The 13,323-nt window shown below is 36.0% G+C and overlaps 1 protein-coding gene across 1 annotated transcript; it reads right to left on the bottom strand.

Annotated features, from left to right (window-relative positions):
- Positions 1-671: 671 nt before the first annotated feature.
- On the bottom strand, positions 672-13,311 carry RCN2 (reticulocalbin 2; the record flags this gene model as incomplete). Its single annotated transcript, XM_085303938.1, has 6 exons — positions 672-1,463; positions 4,122-4,264; positions 6,755-6,851; positions 8,090-8,203; positions 10,720-10,916; positions 13,179-13,311. Coding segments are annotated over 6 exons (837 nt in total), but the record flags the coding sequence as incomplete, so codon positions are not given.
- Positions 13,312-13,323: the final 12 nt, after the last annotated feature.

The raw sequence follows: 13,323 nt of genomic DNA, 5'->3' as shown, positions 1-13,323 counted from the left end.
ATAAGAAGAAYRCAGCAAGAGCATGAGATTTTATGGTGTTCCTGGATAACTCTAACTCCTCTAACACATTCCAGATGTTCTGTCCTGCGAGGCTCTGTGTGTTTAGAATATTCAGCTCATTATAGTAACTTTCTAGTCACTAMATAAAAAGTGAGAATATGTACTTTGCAAAGGTGAATCTGTCTCACCGTTAACCTTTCAAATTATTTCAAACAATCACRTAATTGGAAAGTACTCACTTTCACGAATGAGAATTGTGAAGCTTCCAACTGAGGCTATTACTACAAATCCTGTGTAATGTCTTGATGCTTTAGAGTTCCACCTCCCAAATATTTTATATATATATTTATATATATATACATATATATATATATCTCAAACATATTCCGCTTTAAAAAATGTGGTTCAGAAAAGCTAAATGCAGTCCCAGCTTTTTTGAATCTCCTTTCACACCTAGATCGGATGATGTGTGTTCAGTCTATAAAAGCTAAGAATATTGCCAAAGGATCCATATTATCCCGTTTATGTGACATATCTGAGATRCCATTAGGTACTCCAGTCTCTCATAGGAGAAGCGATTCCCAGATGAACATGCTACTGTAGGTTGTTCCCATTTCAACATATTGCTAAGGGTGACCCACAATAATGAATAAATGTAGAAAATACAGAAAGACAGAATAGTCAACTGTTTTAATCCAACAAATGAAGAGGGCTTTGACATTGTAAGCACCCATTGTATTGCTAATGCTTAGAATTGTATTGTACATTAAAAAAAWTATTCCTGCAGATGTAAAATTAGCATGTTTTTTATAATACAATAAAATTCATTGTAGAACCCATTTAAAATTAAGTAGAACATCTAGGTGTTTCTCCAAATGTATTAAATAAAATGCAGCTAATGCTGACTCTAAACATTCCCCACTCCTCTCCCCAATTCAACCGATTAAAACAAACAAAAAAAAAGAGTAGTCTCTCAGTTGCTAAGTATGTCTTGCATTCTCTCAGAATCATATGCACTCTCCATTTTTTTTCAAGTACAGTAGCATAACTCTTCACAATACAGTACTATATTTTAAGTAATTTCTTTCCCAACATCATATAATTTTGGAAGTAAATATTTAAGATTAATTTTGAAGAGGCCCAGGGAAGTCTGCAGGAGGGCAATTACATGCTAAATGCATAATATTTACACAAACATTAGTCTATTATAATTACAGCATAAAACTTGCAACATAGCTGAAAAGTGAGTGCTTTTAACAAGAGCTCCAAATGAAAGAAAGAGAAGAAATAAAGATTATAAAATAAATAGTCTAAAGTTCTTCATGGTAGAAATGTTCATCATGAAGCTGCCTGCCATAATCCGTTGCTTCGCTGTTAAGAAACAAATCCTGGTTCTTCAGAATTTCTGCTTCAGAAAGCTTTTTATCATCATTCAAATCCATTTCTTCAATAAGGTGAAGAGCCTTTAAAATAAATGGACACCATGTTGCACAGTTAATAGATACTASTATTTATAAATATGCTTTTGGAAAGGCTTTGTAAACATCCTGCCACTACACTATAATTTTTAACAAGCTAGGCAAGATTTTGCATTCAGAACAGCGTCTTTTTTTCTCAGTTTGCTTCCTTGTCCTTTTTTCACTTGGTGGCAAAGTCATAAAATCAAATCTCTACCCTCACAATCAATTAAAAAGCAACAAATCAATGTCAAACCTTTTAGCTGTGTTTTGAGGGCAGAAGACAGTACTTAAACAAATCTCTGTATAGTGAAGATTCATCATTTTCCTGAAAGCACCAGTTGTCCTTGTAATCCCCTGGTCAGTAGAATACTCATCTTTTGTTTATGATCTGCAGAAAACGCGAGCTTAGCACGTCAGCCACAGAGCCTCCCTTTGCAGAGAGACCCTCTGAGCATTCAAGTGCCGAATATTAGCTACAATAGCAGCTCCTTAATGTGTGGGACCTCAGGGAGGATGTGAACCTATGCAGTCTTCATGGTGAACATCCCCTTCCACAAGTGCCCCCCCCGCCTTATCTCTCAGTCACCTATTCACCCCATGCCTGACAAGACAGGCATAGTTATTTGTTTCCTTCATTTCTAAAAGCAAAAGCTTGCTTTTCTGAACAATTTTCTTAATACTGAAACACACAAATTTCAAATGATGCTGCAAGTTTAAACAGTTCTCAAATTTTTGCTTATTATTAATTACAAAAGGATGAAGTTTAGCAGTTAAAAAAACAATTACAGAAAATTTACTTAGGTATGTGGATTATTTTAAACATGTACTATGTAGCTCAAACCTAACAACCTAGCAGCTTTATCGTACCTGTTACTTTTGAGAAGTTCACAGGATTTCACAGCTTTCATCTTTATTTGCTAAATATCCACAAATACGATTTAGAGACTCCTCCTGTTCCTGTTACTGACTGCTTTGTCTTCATGTGACTGCTTAACGACTATTTTTTTAGTTAAATATTATTTAGATTTAAGCTGATTATATTACCAAAGACGACTGAAGAAAATAATAGTAAGGTCAGACAACTATATTTTAAAAACACTTTGCAGGGCAAAAGCTTACAGGATATTAAAACAAACATCTTGGTAAATACATATCAGTTCCTGGAAAATGAATGTATAATATTTTTTTCTGTTGCTTTATGTTATTTAGCTGCCAGATTTCTCAAGTCTTTTTAAAGGCCAGATGAAACTGCAATATTCAGCTTTCAAACAGCAACTCACAACTTAATCAATGCCATCTTCTCCTTAGGATAGGTGACTTTGCTAGGTCCTTTCATTAATAGATGAAAAACAGCACATTAAAGAAATAAAACCAAAATTATTTATTTCAGATTAGAACTATTATAGTACCATGGCCTTGCTGTAAGACAGAAATTGAATGAATAGCAAATAATTGCTAAAAAAAACCAACCAAACAAAATAACACATATAAATTCTCTGTGGTGTTGAGTTTCTCTGTGTATTTTAGTTACTATAAAACAGTATTGTGTCTATGAAACAAGAATCAGCCACCCTCAAGAGTCCTGTATGTTAAAAAAAAAAAAAAAGTGCAAAGACTTACAGATCTACATTTACAAAAATACTACCAGAGCAATTTTGCAGCTTAGAGGTTAGATATGTAAACACAGAAGGCTGGGTCCTAGCCAAGTTGCTTTTTCTGTAATCAACAGAGCTGAAATATTAGTAAGTGGGATTTCAGTAATGAGACTTCCCAACACAGAAGATGGGCTATGCTGTTTAACATAAACTGTCTCCTGACTGTAAGAGTAATTACAGAGGTATGGGAAAACATATTGTTGCTGCCTTTCYGAACACTGAAATCCTTCAGTGTGGTCAAAGGAAACAGATTTGCACTAATTAAGATAAAAAGTTATTAGCAGAAAAGCAGAAATCCTCTCTACAGCAGTCAGCTACCATACAGTCTGATTACTAAAACAGATTGCTGAAACACTAAGTGCTTCTACTCCCTACCAGAAAAAAATTTTGAAAAAGACAATTAAAATGAGAATCCACTTAAACCCATTAAGATGTTCTATCTCCAATTAAACCATTTTAATTATCATCATCATTCTAAAGTTTGCATTACTGCATCTTGAATTATGGAATACTTTAATTTTCTTGTATTTATGCAAATACTAGTTTTATATGTACAGATTATAGCAATTTATCAACTTAAAAGTAGCATGATCAATTTTCTGATCAATTCAAAATTGTGCCGTTAGTGCGTAAACATCCTCTTTTACTAGTATTACTTAGACTTACCTATTATAACTTTAAAATAACTGTTTAAAATATTGTATTTTTAAGTCAAACTAGATAAAATCTTTAAACATGTAGAATAGTACTGTGTTAATTTATATTTTTACAAACACTCGTAAAATTAATAGGAATTTTAAATTTGCTTTATGCATTTTAAGGACCTGCATTCTTTGTCAAAATGAAAAAAAAGGTTAAAACATATGCTAAGCTCTACATATTCTTTTTCAAATACTACAATGCAGTAAATCAGAATGTATTTACCACTTTCTGTTGTGATAACTTCAGAATTCTACTGAACTAATTTAAATCTAAAAATAATTATTAAACTAGTCAGAACACATACCTCCTCCTGTGCAATACCCTGATTATTTGGTACTATCCAAGACAAAAGCTCTTGGGGGTTGAGTCTCCCATCATTATCCTTGTCATAGTCATTCACGAATCGATCCTTCTCAACAAGTATCCATTCTGGATCTTCCCTTGCAGCTAATAAGAAACATATGTCAAGTTTAAAGCCATTCTTTACCTTAAAAAAAAATCTGTTTTCACATTTGCTCCTAAGCAAACTGACTTACTTAATTTAACCTGAGAGATCATTAAAATGACAAGGCTTGCAGACCAGCATCAATACGCTAAATAAAAGCATCTATCTACACATGAAGAAAAAAAAATACTTGTATGGATTAAAACAGAATTTATAGCTAATATTATATTAAGATTGTGAATTTGCAGTTAAGCTAAGGGGACATTAAAGGCAAGGGTTACCATCATCTGAGCTGTTGAACACCTCAACAATTACCCAAATTGATAGTGGAGAAAGTATACTTTATACAGAACATGCTGCCAAATGGATAGTTTCCGACTTGTTGGGATAGCTGACATATGAGTAGGAAAAAGTGTAGTGTATGACAGGAATATTTTGTATTTACAGTATATACATTTACTAGGTTAAGCTTACTGTCTCCCATTAGTATATAACTCAATCACATTGCAGACACCACATATTTAAAGGATCACGTAAGAGCAATATGGATAGTATGTCTTATGTTGGTCATCTCAGCATTTCACAAATAAGATAAAAAAGGAAAAGCTTTAAAGCTTTAAGAAGTGTCCCAAAAAGTGACTAGAAAAATAGTGTTGTGGAATATACATGATTAGGAAGATTCTAAGGCTATACTCAATTTTAAAGAACCTTCTACTACCTGTTCCCCTGCCTAAAAGTCAACGGAAGTCCATTTGTGACAGTTAACAGAGAGGKCAAATCTCATGATTAGCACAGGCTCACAGATTCAGGCCAATACTGTAGGCTTTCATATCGCTGTCAAATTTTGTTCCTTTTCTAAAATACCTGGGATATATCTGTTTTCAAAGCAGTTTCATTTATCATATTATTTTTTTTTAATTTGTATTGCTGATTTATATTTGCCTTCTATACTGGTATTGTATCCTTCAACTTAGCCAGAAAGACAGCTCTCTTTAACCTGCCTAATTCTTCAAGAGATGTTAAAGCCTTTCATCAAATTGACTTCTCACTATTGATAAACATTGCTTACAAGCAGTAACAGAGATTAAGACTCCCTGAACTTCATGAAAGGCCAAAGTAGTTGACATCACAGGCAGATAAATATCAGTTTAAAAATAATTAGGTTTCTATCATAAAGGGAGAAAAAGAGTGAAGTCTCTCTCTTTCCTTTTTAACATTAGTTTACCCTTTTTATTCTTAATGTCATAACTCACCATACACTGCTGCCCAAAAACAGAAGACGCTTACAAAACCAGACTCAGTAGTTTATATCAGTCATTTTAGTGTGTGACTCAGTAGTTTATATCAGTCATTTTAGTGTGTTCTACAGGAATACAACTGTGTAAGATATGGCCATCTAAAAAACAGTTAAAGTAGCTTACAGAATTATAGCCAATTCTGAATCCTTTTTAAAATGTTTTAATGACAATGTTATCTTCTCTATTGCTGCAAGGAGCCTATGAATTATTTCCCTCCTTCCTAACAACTTCTGATAACCTGGGCTGGAAAACCTTTTTATGAGGCAGTGCAGGGAAAAAGATAAACAATCCTGTACCTCCGTCAAAGATCTATTGCTTTTTTCTGGCTCTGGCTAAGGAACACAGCAGTAAAAGATGGGAATCTAAGTGGCTGATTGGAGTGAAAAGAAAAACTGACTAGTTCCCCATTTCTCCATACCCCTGTGCGGCTTAAACTCCTGCTACGATGCTGGTCCACACCAGCTAAGATTTAGCACTCCTTCTGCCCAAGCAGACTTTCCACATGCATCAAGCTGCTGGTCTTTTTGGAACTAAAGTAGTTATTCACATTATCTTGTAGCAAATCAGATGGATAAAGTATTTATGTAGTAACAAAGTAGCTAGTGAAAAGTATTGGTAAACACCAGAGAAGTGTTCTTTTTCTTGTTAGAGCAGGAATAGAGCAAGTTTAAGGAAGGGCAAAAGTGGTGGGGGGAAAAGAAGTGAAAGGTGCTATCTGGTACAGTGAGGGACTCCTTACATTTCCCCTCCATCTTTCTCAAAACACACACAGCATTAATCCTTCTAAAGCAAAGGTGACAGCAGCCTTCTTCAGATGATAAAGATCAGGAAAGGTTAACCTTACTTTCATGCTGGCTAGTTTCCCAGATGTGTGCAGTTAATCAAACTGCAGCTTATTTCAGCTACGTGCCTAGTGATGAGAAGTTTATTCTAGTCTTTGAGAAACAATTAAGAAAGTAACTCACAAGAAAATGGTGAAATGGGCTATACACAAACTATTGCTGAATATATACAGAGCAGACTGAAAAAAAATGACCTGCTATGCACAGTACCAGCAAACTGAGTTATTTTAAAAGATAGGATGTTACTCCAAACTTTTAGGTGGAAATTTTAAAAGTTGAAAACAAATGTGGATACAGTTCATCCCATTCTAAAAGTTTTGTGAAGTTCCTTCTCCTCTTCTTTTTTCCTTACTTGGATCTCTTCTGTAATCACCAAGGAATTCTTCCAGGCTAACAAATCCATCACCATCTTTATCATGTTCTTCTAAAGCCTCCTGAATGACGAAGTCCTTTTGCATACATACATACAAAAAGCAAATACCAATTTGTGAAAATGTATCAGTAYCAAAATTAAGAGAAACAGCAATAAATCATTTTAGAGTAATAATGTATTCCTTAAACCAAAGATGTAGTCATTTCAAATCTGCTTTTGTTTTATATGAACTAGAGCAATAACTGCTTCCTGTGCAACAGAACAGATTTGTTCTTAGAGTTTAGAACATCAGGTTTTACTAAAAAGAAATCTGAAGAGTGTACACAGAGTTGGAAACAACATACTTCAAAACTATGTAACTGAGAAACATGAAGTTGAGCAAAGCCATATTATCTTATTTCTCTTTTCTCGTTTCAAAATCTTTGCCTTTCCTTTGCATTTTTTAACTTTATAAAATCTTCAGGAAAAATGTTCAGTCTTTTGATACTGTGTTTTCCAGTGAAGCATGTGTACCATTTTTCTGGTTTTGTCTTTTTTTGTTTGTCTATAATCAACAGTTATGTCAATACAAATAGAGGCTGTGTTTGCATGGGCTCCTCCTGGCAGTTGGCTCTGCAGCACCAGACAGCCAAACCTGAAGGCTCTGGTGCAGAAAAGCAGCAATGTACTAGCACGTGAAGTAGACTGCCAGTATTGAGCAAGTACTGAGCTGCAGTGACACCAACAGTCACAGCACTGATGAAACATATGACCAGCGATGAAGTGCTCCTGGCTGAAATACTAATCCCCAAAACACACTCAAAACCATAGTATGGTTAAAATTCAAGCTTTAGGTGAGGTGTTTTTTTTTTTTTTTTTTTGGGGGGGGGGGTCAGAAAAATGATCCCTGTGTCCTTCTAAGCAACGTGAGAATAACTGCCACTTAGCCTTTCCCTGTACCAAGAATCTTCCTTATAAATCCCTCTAACTAGAATTGTACTCTAACCTAGACATGAAACTTCCTTGAACTGAAATCTTACTGATATATTTCTAATGTAACARAGTTTAGGGATTGCTATGCAGTCCACTCTTAAAAGTCTGAGACAGTTGTGCAAACCCAGTTCTTGAAAACAGAGCTCAAAGAAAAGCACAGAACTACTGCTCCAGCTTCTGAACTCCAGTACTGAATCCACAACATAGTATCTGAATTTTAGTTTGGTCTTTAAGAGCAAAATATACACAGCTGCTCAAAAGCACACTTCCTGCAGTACACATGCATTAAAAAGGTGTTGCCACTATATACATAGACTGATAAGAACATTCTCCAGATCTTACCGTCATGTATTCCACTTCTTCAGGATGTTCAAAAGCAACAAATTCATCCACATTTAGATCTGGAACATCATCTCTATTAGCTTTTTCAAAACGCTTTTTCTCCTTTAAATGAAGCTTAGGAAATAGATKTAGTTAGAGCACTTAATGAAAAGGAAAAACAACACTACAGCAACTGGTTTACAGCTAGGAGACTAATCAGGTACATTGTTTCGCATTGCCTGCTCATATTATACCAATGTTAAATTTTCACTAAAAATGCTCATTCAGAGAGAAGAGAGCAGCACTTTTAATTGAGGTAATTTTATCCTAAGAATCAGATAAAAACTTCCTTCTTTTCCATTTAAGGAGACATTTAAAACACTCTTGGCCAAGCCTTCAAAAAAAAAAAGAGAGAGAGAGAGAGAGAGAGAGAGAAAATATATAGAAGCCTTGTCTTTATAGATGACTTCTCTTTTAAAAGTCATCCATCCAAATTCAAATACAAAATTGAGTATACAACTAGTTATGTAACTGAATCCCAAATTTCCTAGTACAGTACAGTAACTATTATGGTAGCCATCACAAATTCAAGAATTTATATTTTAAGGACATTTAACTTTCTGGATCTATATTCTCTGGTAGTAAAGGATTACATAGGTTCTTTTAATACAATGCTTACATGCATTACATCTGAACACATTTCAAAGAAAAGTCATTTCTCTAACCCATTACAAGTATAAATATTTGCTTGTCCTTTTAAAAGAAATAATAGCACTGTAAACAGGCAAGTTAGTATTTGTTAATTTCTTGCCCTTCCTGATTTCTGTATTCTAAATGTGCAAAACTCCTATACTTTTTCCCGATGGTTCATTCTGTTCAGTTTCTTCAGACAAAATGAAGACCCAGAGCATTGATAACGGATCTCCACTCCAAGYGCAACTGATTTGAGCTATAAGCATTTTAGGATGATTAAGTGTGCTGTGCTATCCATGTGATTCTGACCTGGATAAGGAAGTGGCCAAAAACATCTCTTATTAGAGATAACAAATACTTTAAATATGACTCTTCTAAATTGTAGTTCTTTGTTTATATCCCATTTATTGACACTTCTCTCAAAGCTAGGTTAAGCTAATCCATATAACAACAAAGTACCATTATAAGGTCTTCACTATTCTGTAGCATTATTAAAYGTACTTTTTAAGAAAAGCTGACCTTCACTGAGAGTTACCTAGGAAGGCAATTCAGAAGGACTAATTACAGAGAATACTAGACCAGAACTGGTGAGGAAGAAGGTCTGCTTTTCAGTGTTTTCTTGAGAAGTGGTGAACAAGACTGCCACCTTCTGGTAAATTCATATTTTTACTTGGTAGCAATTCTAAATCAACACCATAATCAAACTTTTCAATTAAAACTAAAGCAGGATCACTACTTCCTAAAATTAAGGAAAATGCTGAAGATGGCTGACACATGATGCTTGTCCAATTTCACTAATTTGGCTCTTTCCAAAATATGTTGAAGAAGTCAGCAAGCAGAAAAATCTAGCAAGCAATCAGCACAAAGTATCACACACAAAAAAATACTGAAAAGGTAAATAACAGAGTTCTATGTCAGCACATATATGTTGGCATCATCTGAAATATGAGATCAATATTTTGACTTGATGTTCCATTTCAAGTTGTTTTTATTTAAAAGCTATGTAATTATTCTGTTAAGTGACCTCAAAAGCTTTAGAGTTTGTTCAGTGTCTAAGATTCACTGACTATTGTCTATTCCAGCTTCACTTTTGTCAAAACCTTATATTTAAGACTACTACTTCTAATTAAAAGCAGAAGCCAAAGCAACCCTTTCCAGAAAAAAACTCAGGCCACAGGAACCTAAGAATTCACTCTCTTTTGGGTAGTTTTTTGTGTGTACTTATAAATGCATAATTTCAAGGGAAATAAGTTTTGCTACAGGAGATTCTTGATACATTTTCCCTCATTGATTCTCTTGCATCTTCCCTTTCTACTTTTAAGCATTTACTTTCATATATGAGATTAATCCATAACTTCCWATTGTTTGTACACCCAGTTTCATCTACCAGGGTTGCATTTTGTTTGCTAAAAATGATTTTAAAATGCTATTTTATCCTATTAAAAGATTTTAGGGGTAGCTATCGTCAGAAAATTTTAAAAGCAGACAATATAGACACCCCTCTTTGGGTGCTTGAGAAATTATTGATAAAGTGGATAGAACAGGGCAAGAAAGAGGGCTAAACAGTACACAGGGTTCTTCTGTCTCCAAAACCAATGATACTGGCCACCGGTGCAGGACACTGGTGGGTTAAGTATGTCCTAACCTAATAGATGGGCATTTTGTTTTAAGATGATTGCTAGAGACTRTGTTCTGTGATAACACTGCCAATATACTTACAGTTCACTCAGCTGGCAAAATATACTCATGAGGTATGATTTCGTCCTGTCTTTGTTTTGTTGGTAGCAGTTTTAATACTTCATTACTTTTCTCTGATTATTCCCTTATCTCAGACAGAAGGAAGTTTTAAAATACGTGCCAGCTGCTATGGTTTCTCTACCCATCTTGTTCTACTACAATAAGCAAGCACTGTTACCTTTTATCAACAGCTTACAGAAACTGATGCTGAAACATTTTACCTGTCGAAATGATTCTTCTTCTTGATCCTCCAGGACAGTGTTCTCATCAAAATCAATTACACGATCATACATTTGTATGTTATACTCTTTCCAAGACACTAATCCATCACCATCTTTGTCATAATCACTAAAGTGTTGCTTAGCTTCTTGTGTAACATAATGCTTAAAAGACTGCTGGATCCAGGAACTCAGCTCATCTGTGAAAATAAATAGTATCATCTACACTATAAAAAACTGTAAAGATGCCACAGGTCTATTCAGGTTAGAATACACTTTGTAATTCAGATGTAAGCATATAGGCGAGAGGTTAGTTAAAGCAAAACAATCTGTTTCTTCCATGTTAATGGCTTTTTTCAAGTTAACTGAAAGAGAGAATAGATCACAGCTAAAGTCTTCAGTTTCTCTTTTGTAGTTCCATTTCCCTATTGATATCCTTAGGCTAGAGTTATGTGGTTACTTTCATCTGGCATATGCTAGCGCTGCCAGCAAAAAGGGTGATGTATCCCACTCCAACACACATGGGAAGTGGAAGGAAGAAGCGATTACAGGTAGTGCTCATGCAGCTGCACAGTGAACTGGATCACTAAAAACATATCTCAGGAGAGGGAAGATGATTAATTTTCTGCTGAAAAGGACTCTTATCTAGCTTGCTGGGGCCAGAGCAAGGGGAGCCACAGGTCTGCCCCTCTTGGCAGCTGCTGGCATTTATGGTAGCTCGAAATGACTATGTGGTCATGGCTCCTCAAATCAGAGGTCAACATTGTAGCATCCTTTCACCTTTTATTTCAAAGCTGTAGGAAAATGATGACAAGTATGCTTTAGATAGGTAACTCTAAACATAACTTTGTGCCAAACAAACATTGCTCCAATCAATTCTTTTTGGAAAAATCTTTTTTGAGAAATTTATGAACTGAAGTAAAACTAAATTCACTGCTATTATCTTAATTACCTCAAATTAAATATCAGAAGTTTTCCACTTATTAAGAGCTGAAATCAAGCCTTACATATTTTGGAACTGCTTTAAAGGTACTTGTTTTCACAAAAACATGGCTACAACAAATAAAATGTAATATATAGGCAAATTCCCACAAATACCTTAAAATTACACGATTGAAAGAAGATTGGGAGCAACCACTCTCAAAATCATCCAGTTATTTTCAGATGCCCTGAAGGGGAAGAGCACTTCCTCTGCATTGCAAAATTACGTAGCTAAATTAACTCAGCTGAAGTCCTGGTCTGAAGAGTGAAGATGACTCACAAAAAAACTACAGAAATTACTATCTTGGTGTAGAAAAAAATCTTACAGCTTTTTTAAAGTGCTAAAATATCTTGTTTTATTCTTCTTAGCAGAAGTGTCAATACAAAATTACAGGATTTATTTAAATTTATTTAAATATCTTCACAGAGCAGCAAGAGATTCTTAAAAACATATTCTGAACCCTGAATTTGTACTACTGAAGGAGCTAACTTTCTAAAATGTTCTCTGAATTGATTAAACACAAGGAGGCATGCACGCCAAGTTGTGTAACTACCAAGGCTTGTGCAGAAAAAACAGCATTGCCTACAAGCCACAACAGAAACAGTAATGTCATTTCTTAAAGATGAGTAACATGTATAGTAGACAGCACAGTTCCCTTTCTGATGTTTCAAGCACACAATGCCCACTACCATTAACTGTCTGCTTCCCTTCGTGAAGTGCCAGTTGCTTCTCATTGGGATTAGCCATCCTGCCAAAGTCGTATTGCATCTCACCTCTACAAAACCAGACACAGGAGCACGGAAAGAGGTGCTCAGAGTGTTAGTTTCAGCACATACACTGAAAGACATTCAAGAGAGAAAGGTGATCTCTTTTTTAAAACYGTATTTTATCCTCTCACATGCTTAGTGTCCTGTAGGTTTAATATCACAGTAAGGAAGCATCACAGTTTTGGAGTCTGAATGACGGTCCTGCTTGGCTCTGTGTGTGTGTGTGTGTGWGAGAGAGAGAGAAACACTTGATTTCTTCTCAAAATCATAGCAAAATGACAGAAATGCATTTTTATAAAACGTTTAAAAACTAGATGAAGAAAGTGTCAAGATGATACATGTAAAGGAAGGGCCTGAATTTACCACGGAGCTCACAGATCAGGTTTGACAGGTGGAAACCCTGCTGCTCGGGAAGAGGCATTTGATACAACCTTGTGATGGAACAAATACAGCCCCCCGGGGGGCTCTGCGTAACCGGGTATCTGAGCGCGGACGTGCAGTATCATGGCCGCACTGCAGTTTCTGCGCGAACAGAAGCATTAGATTTCAGTGTTTTCGTTTATCCCTTAAACTTTCYGCCCGAGCTGCACAAGCAGGACCGGGAACCCCCAAACCCCATTCGCTTCAGAGCGGTTTCCGAGCGGCTGCGGCGCCGTGGCGGCGACCGCTGTGGTGACCGTTGCGGCGACCGTTAGGGTTTGGGTCGCGGTTACCGTGCGTGAGGAGCCCGTCCGAGTCCCGGTCGATCTTCTTCACGATGGCGCTCAGCCTGCGCTGCTGCTCCTCCGGGCTCAGCCGCGCGTACTCCTCGGCCTCCTCCTGCGGGACGGCACCGGCCCGTAACCGCCGCCCGCGGCC

Source organism: Rhea americana, unplaced genomic scaffold, assembly GCF_003343005.1.
Source record: "Rhea americana isolate MKP2758 unplaced genomic scaffold, rheAme1 scaffold_201, whole genome shotgun sequence".
In the NCBI taxonomy this organism is placed as follows: Eukaryota; Metazoa; Chordata; class Aves; order Rheiformes; family Rheidae; genus Rhea; species Rhea americana.
Note: the sequence above shows the minus strand (reverse complement) of the source record. Positions and strands in the feature narration are given on the sequence as shown.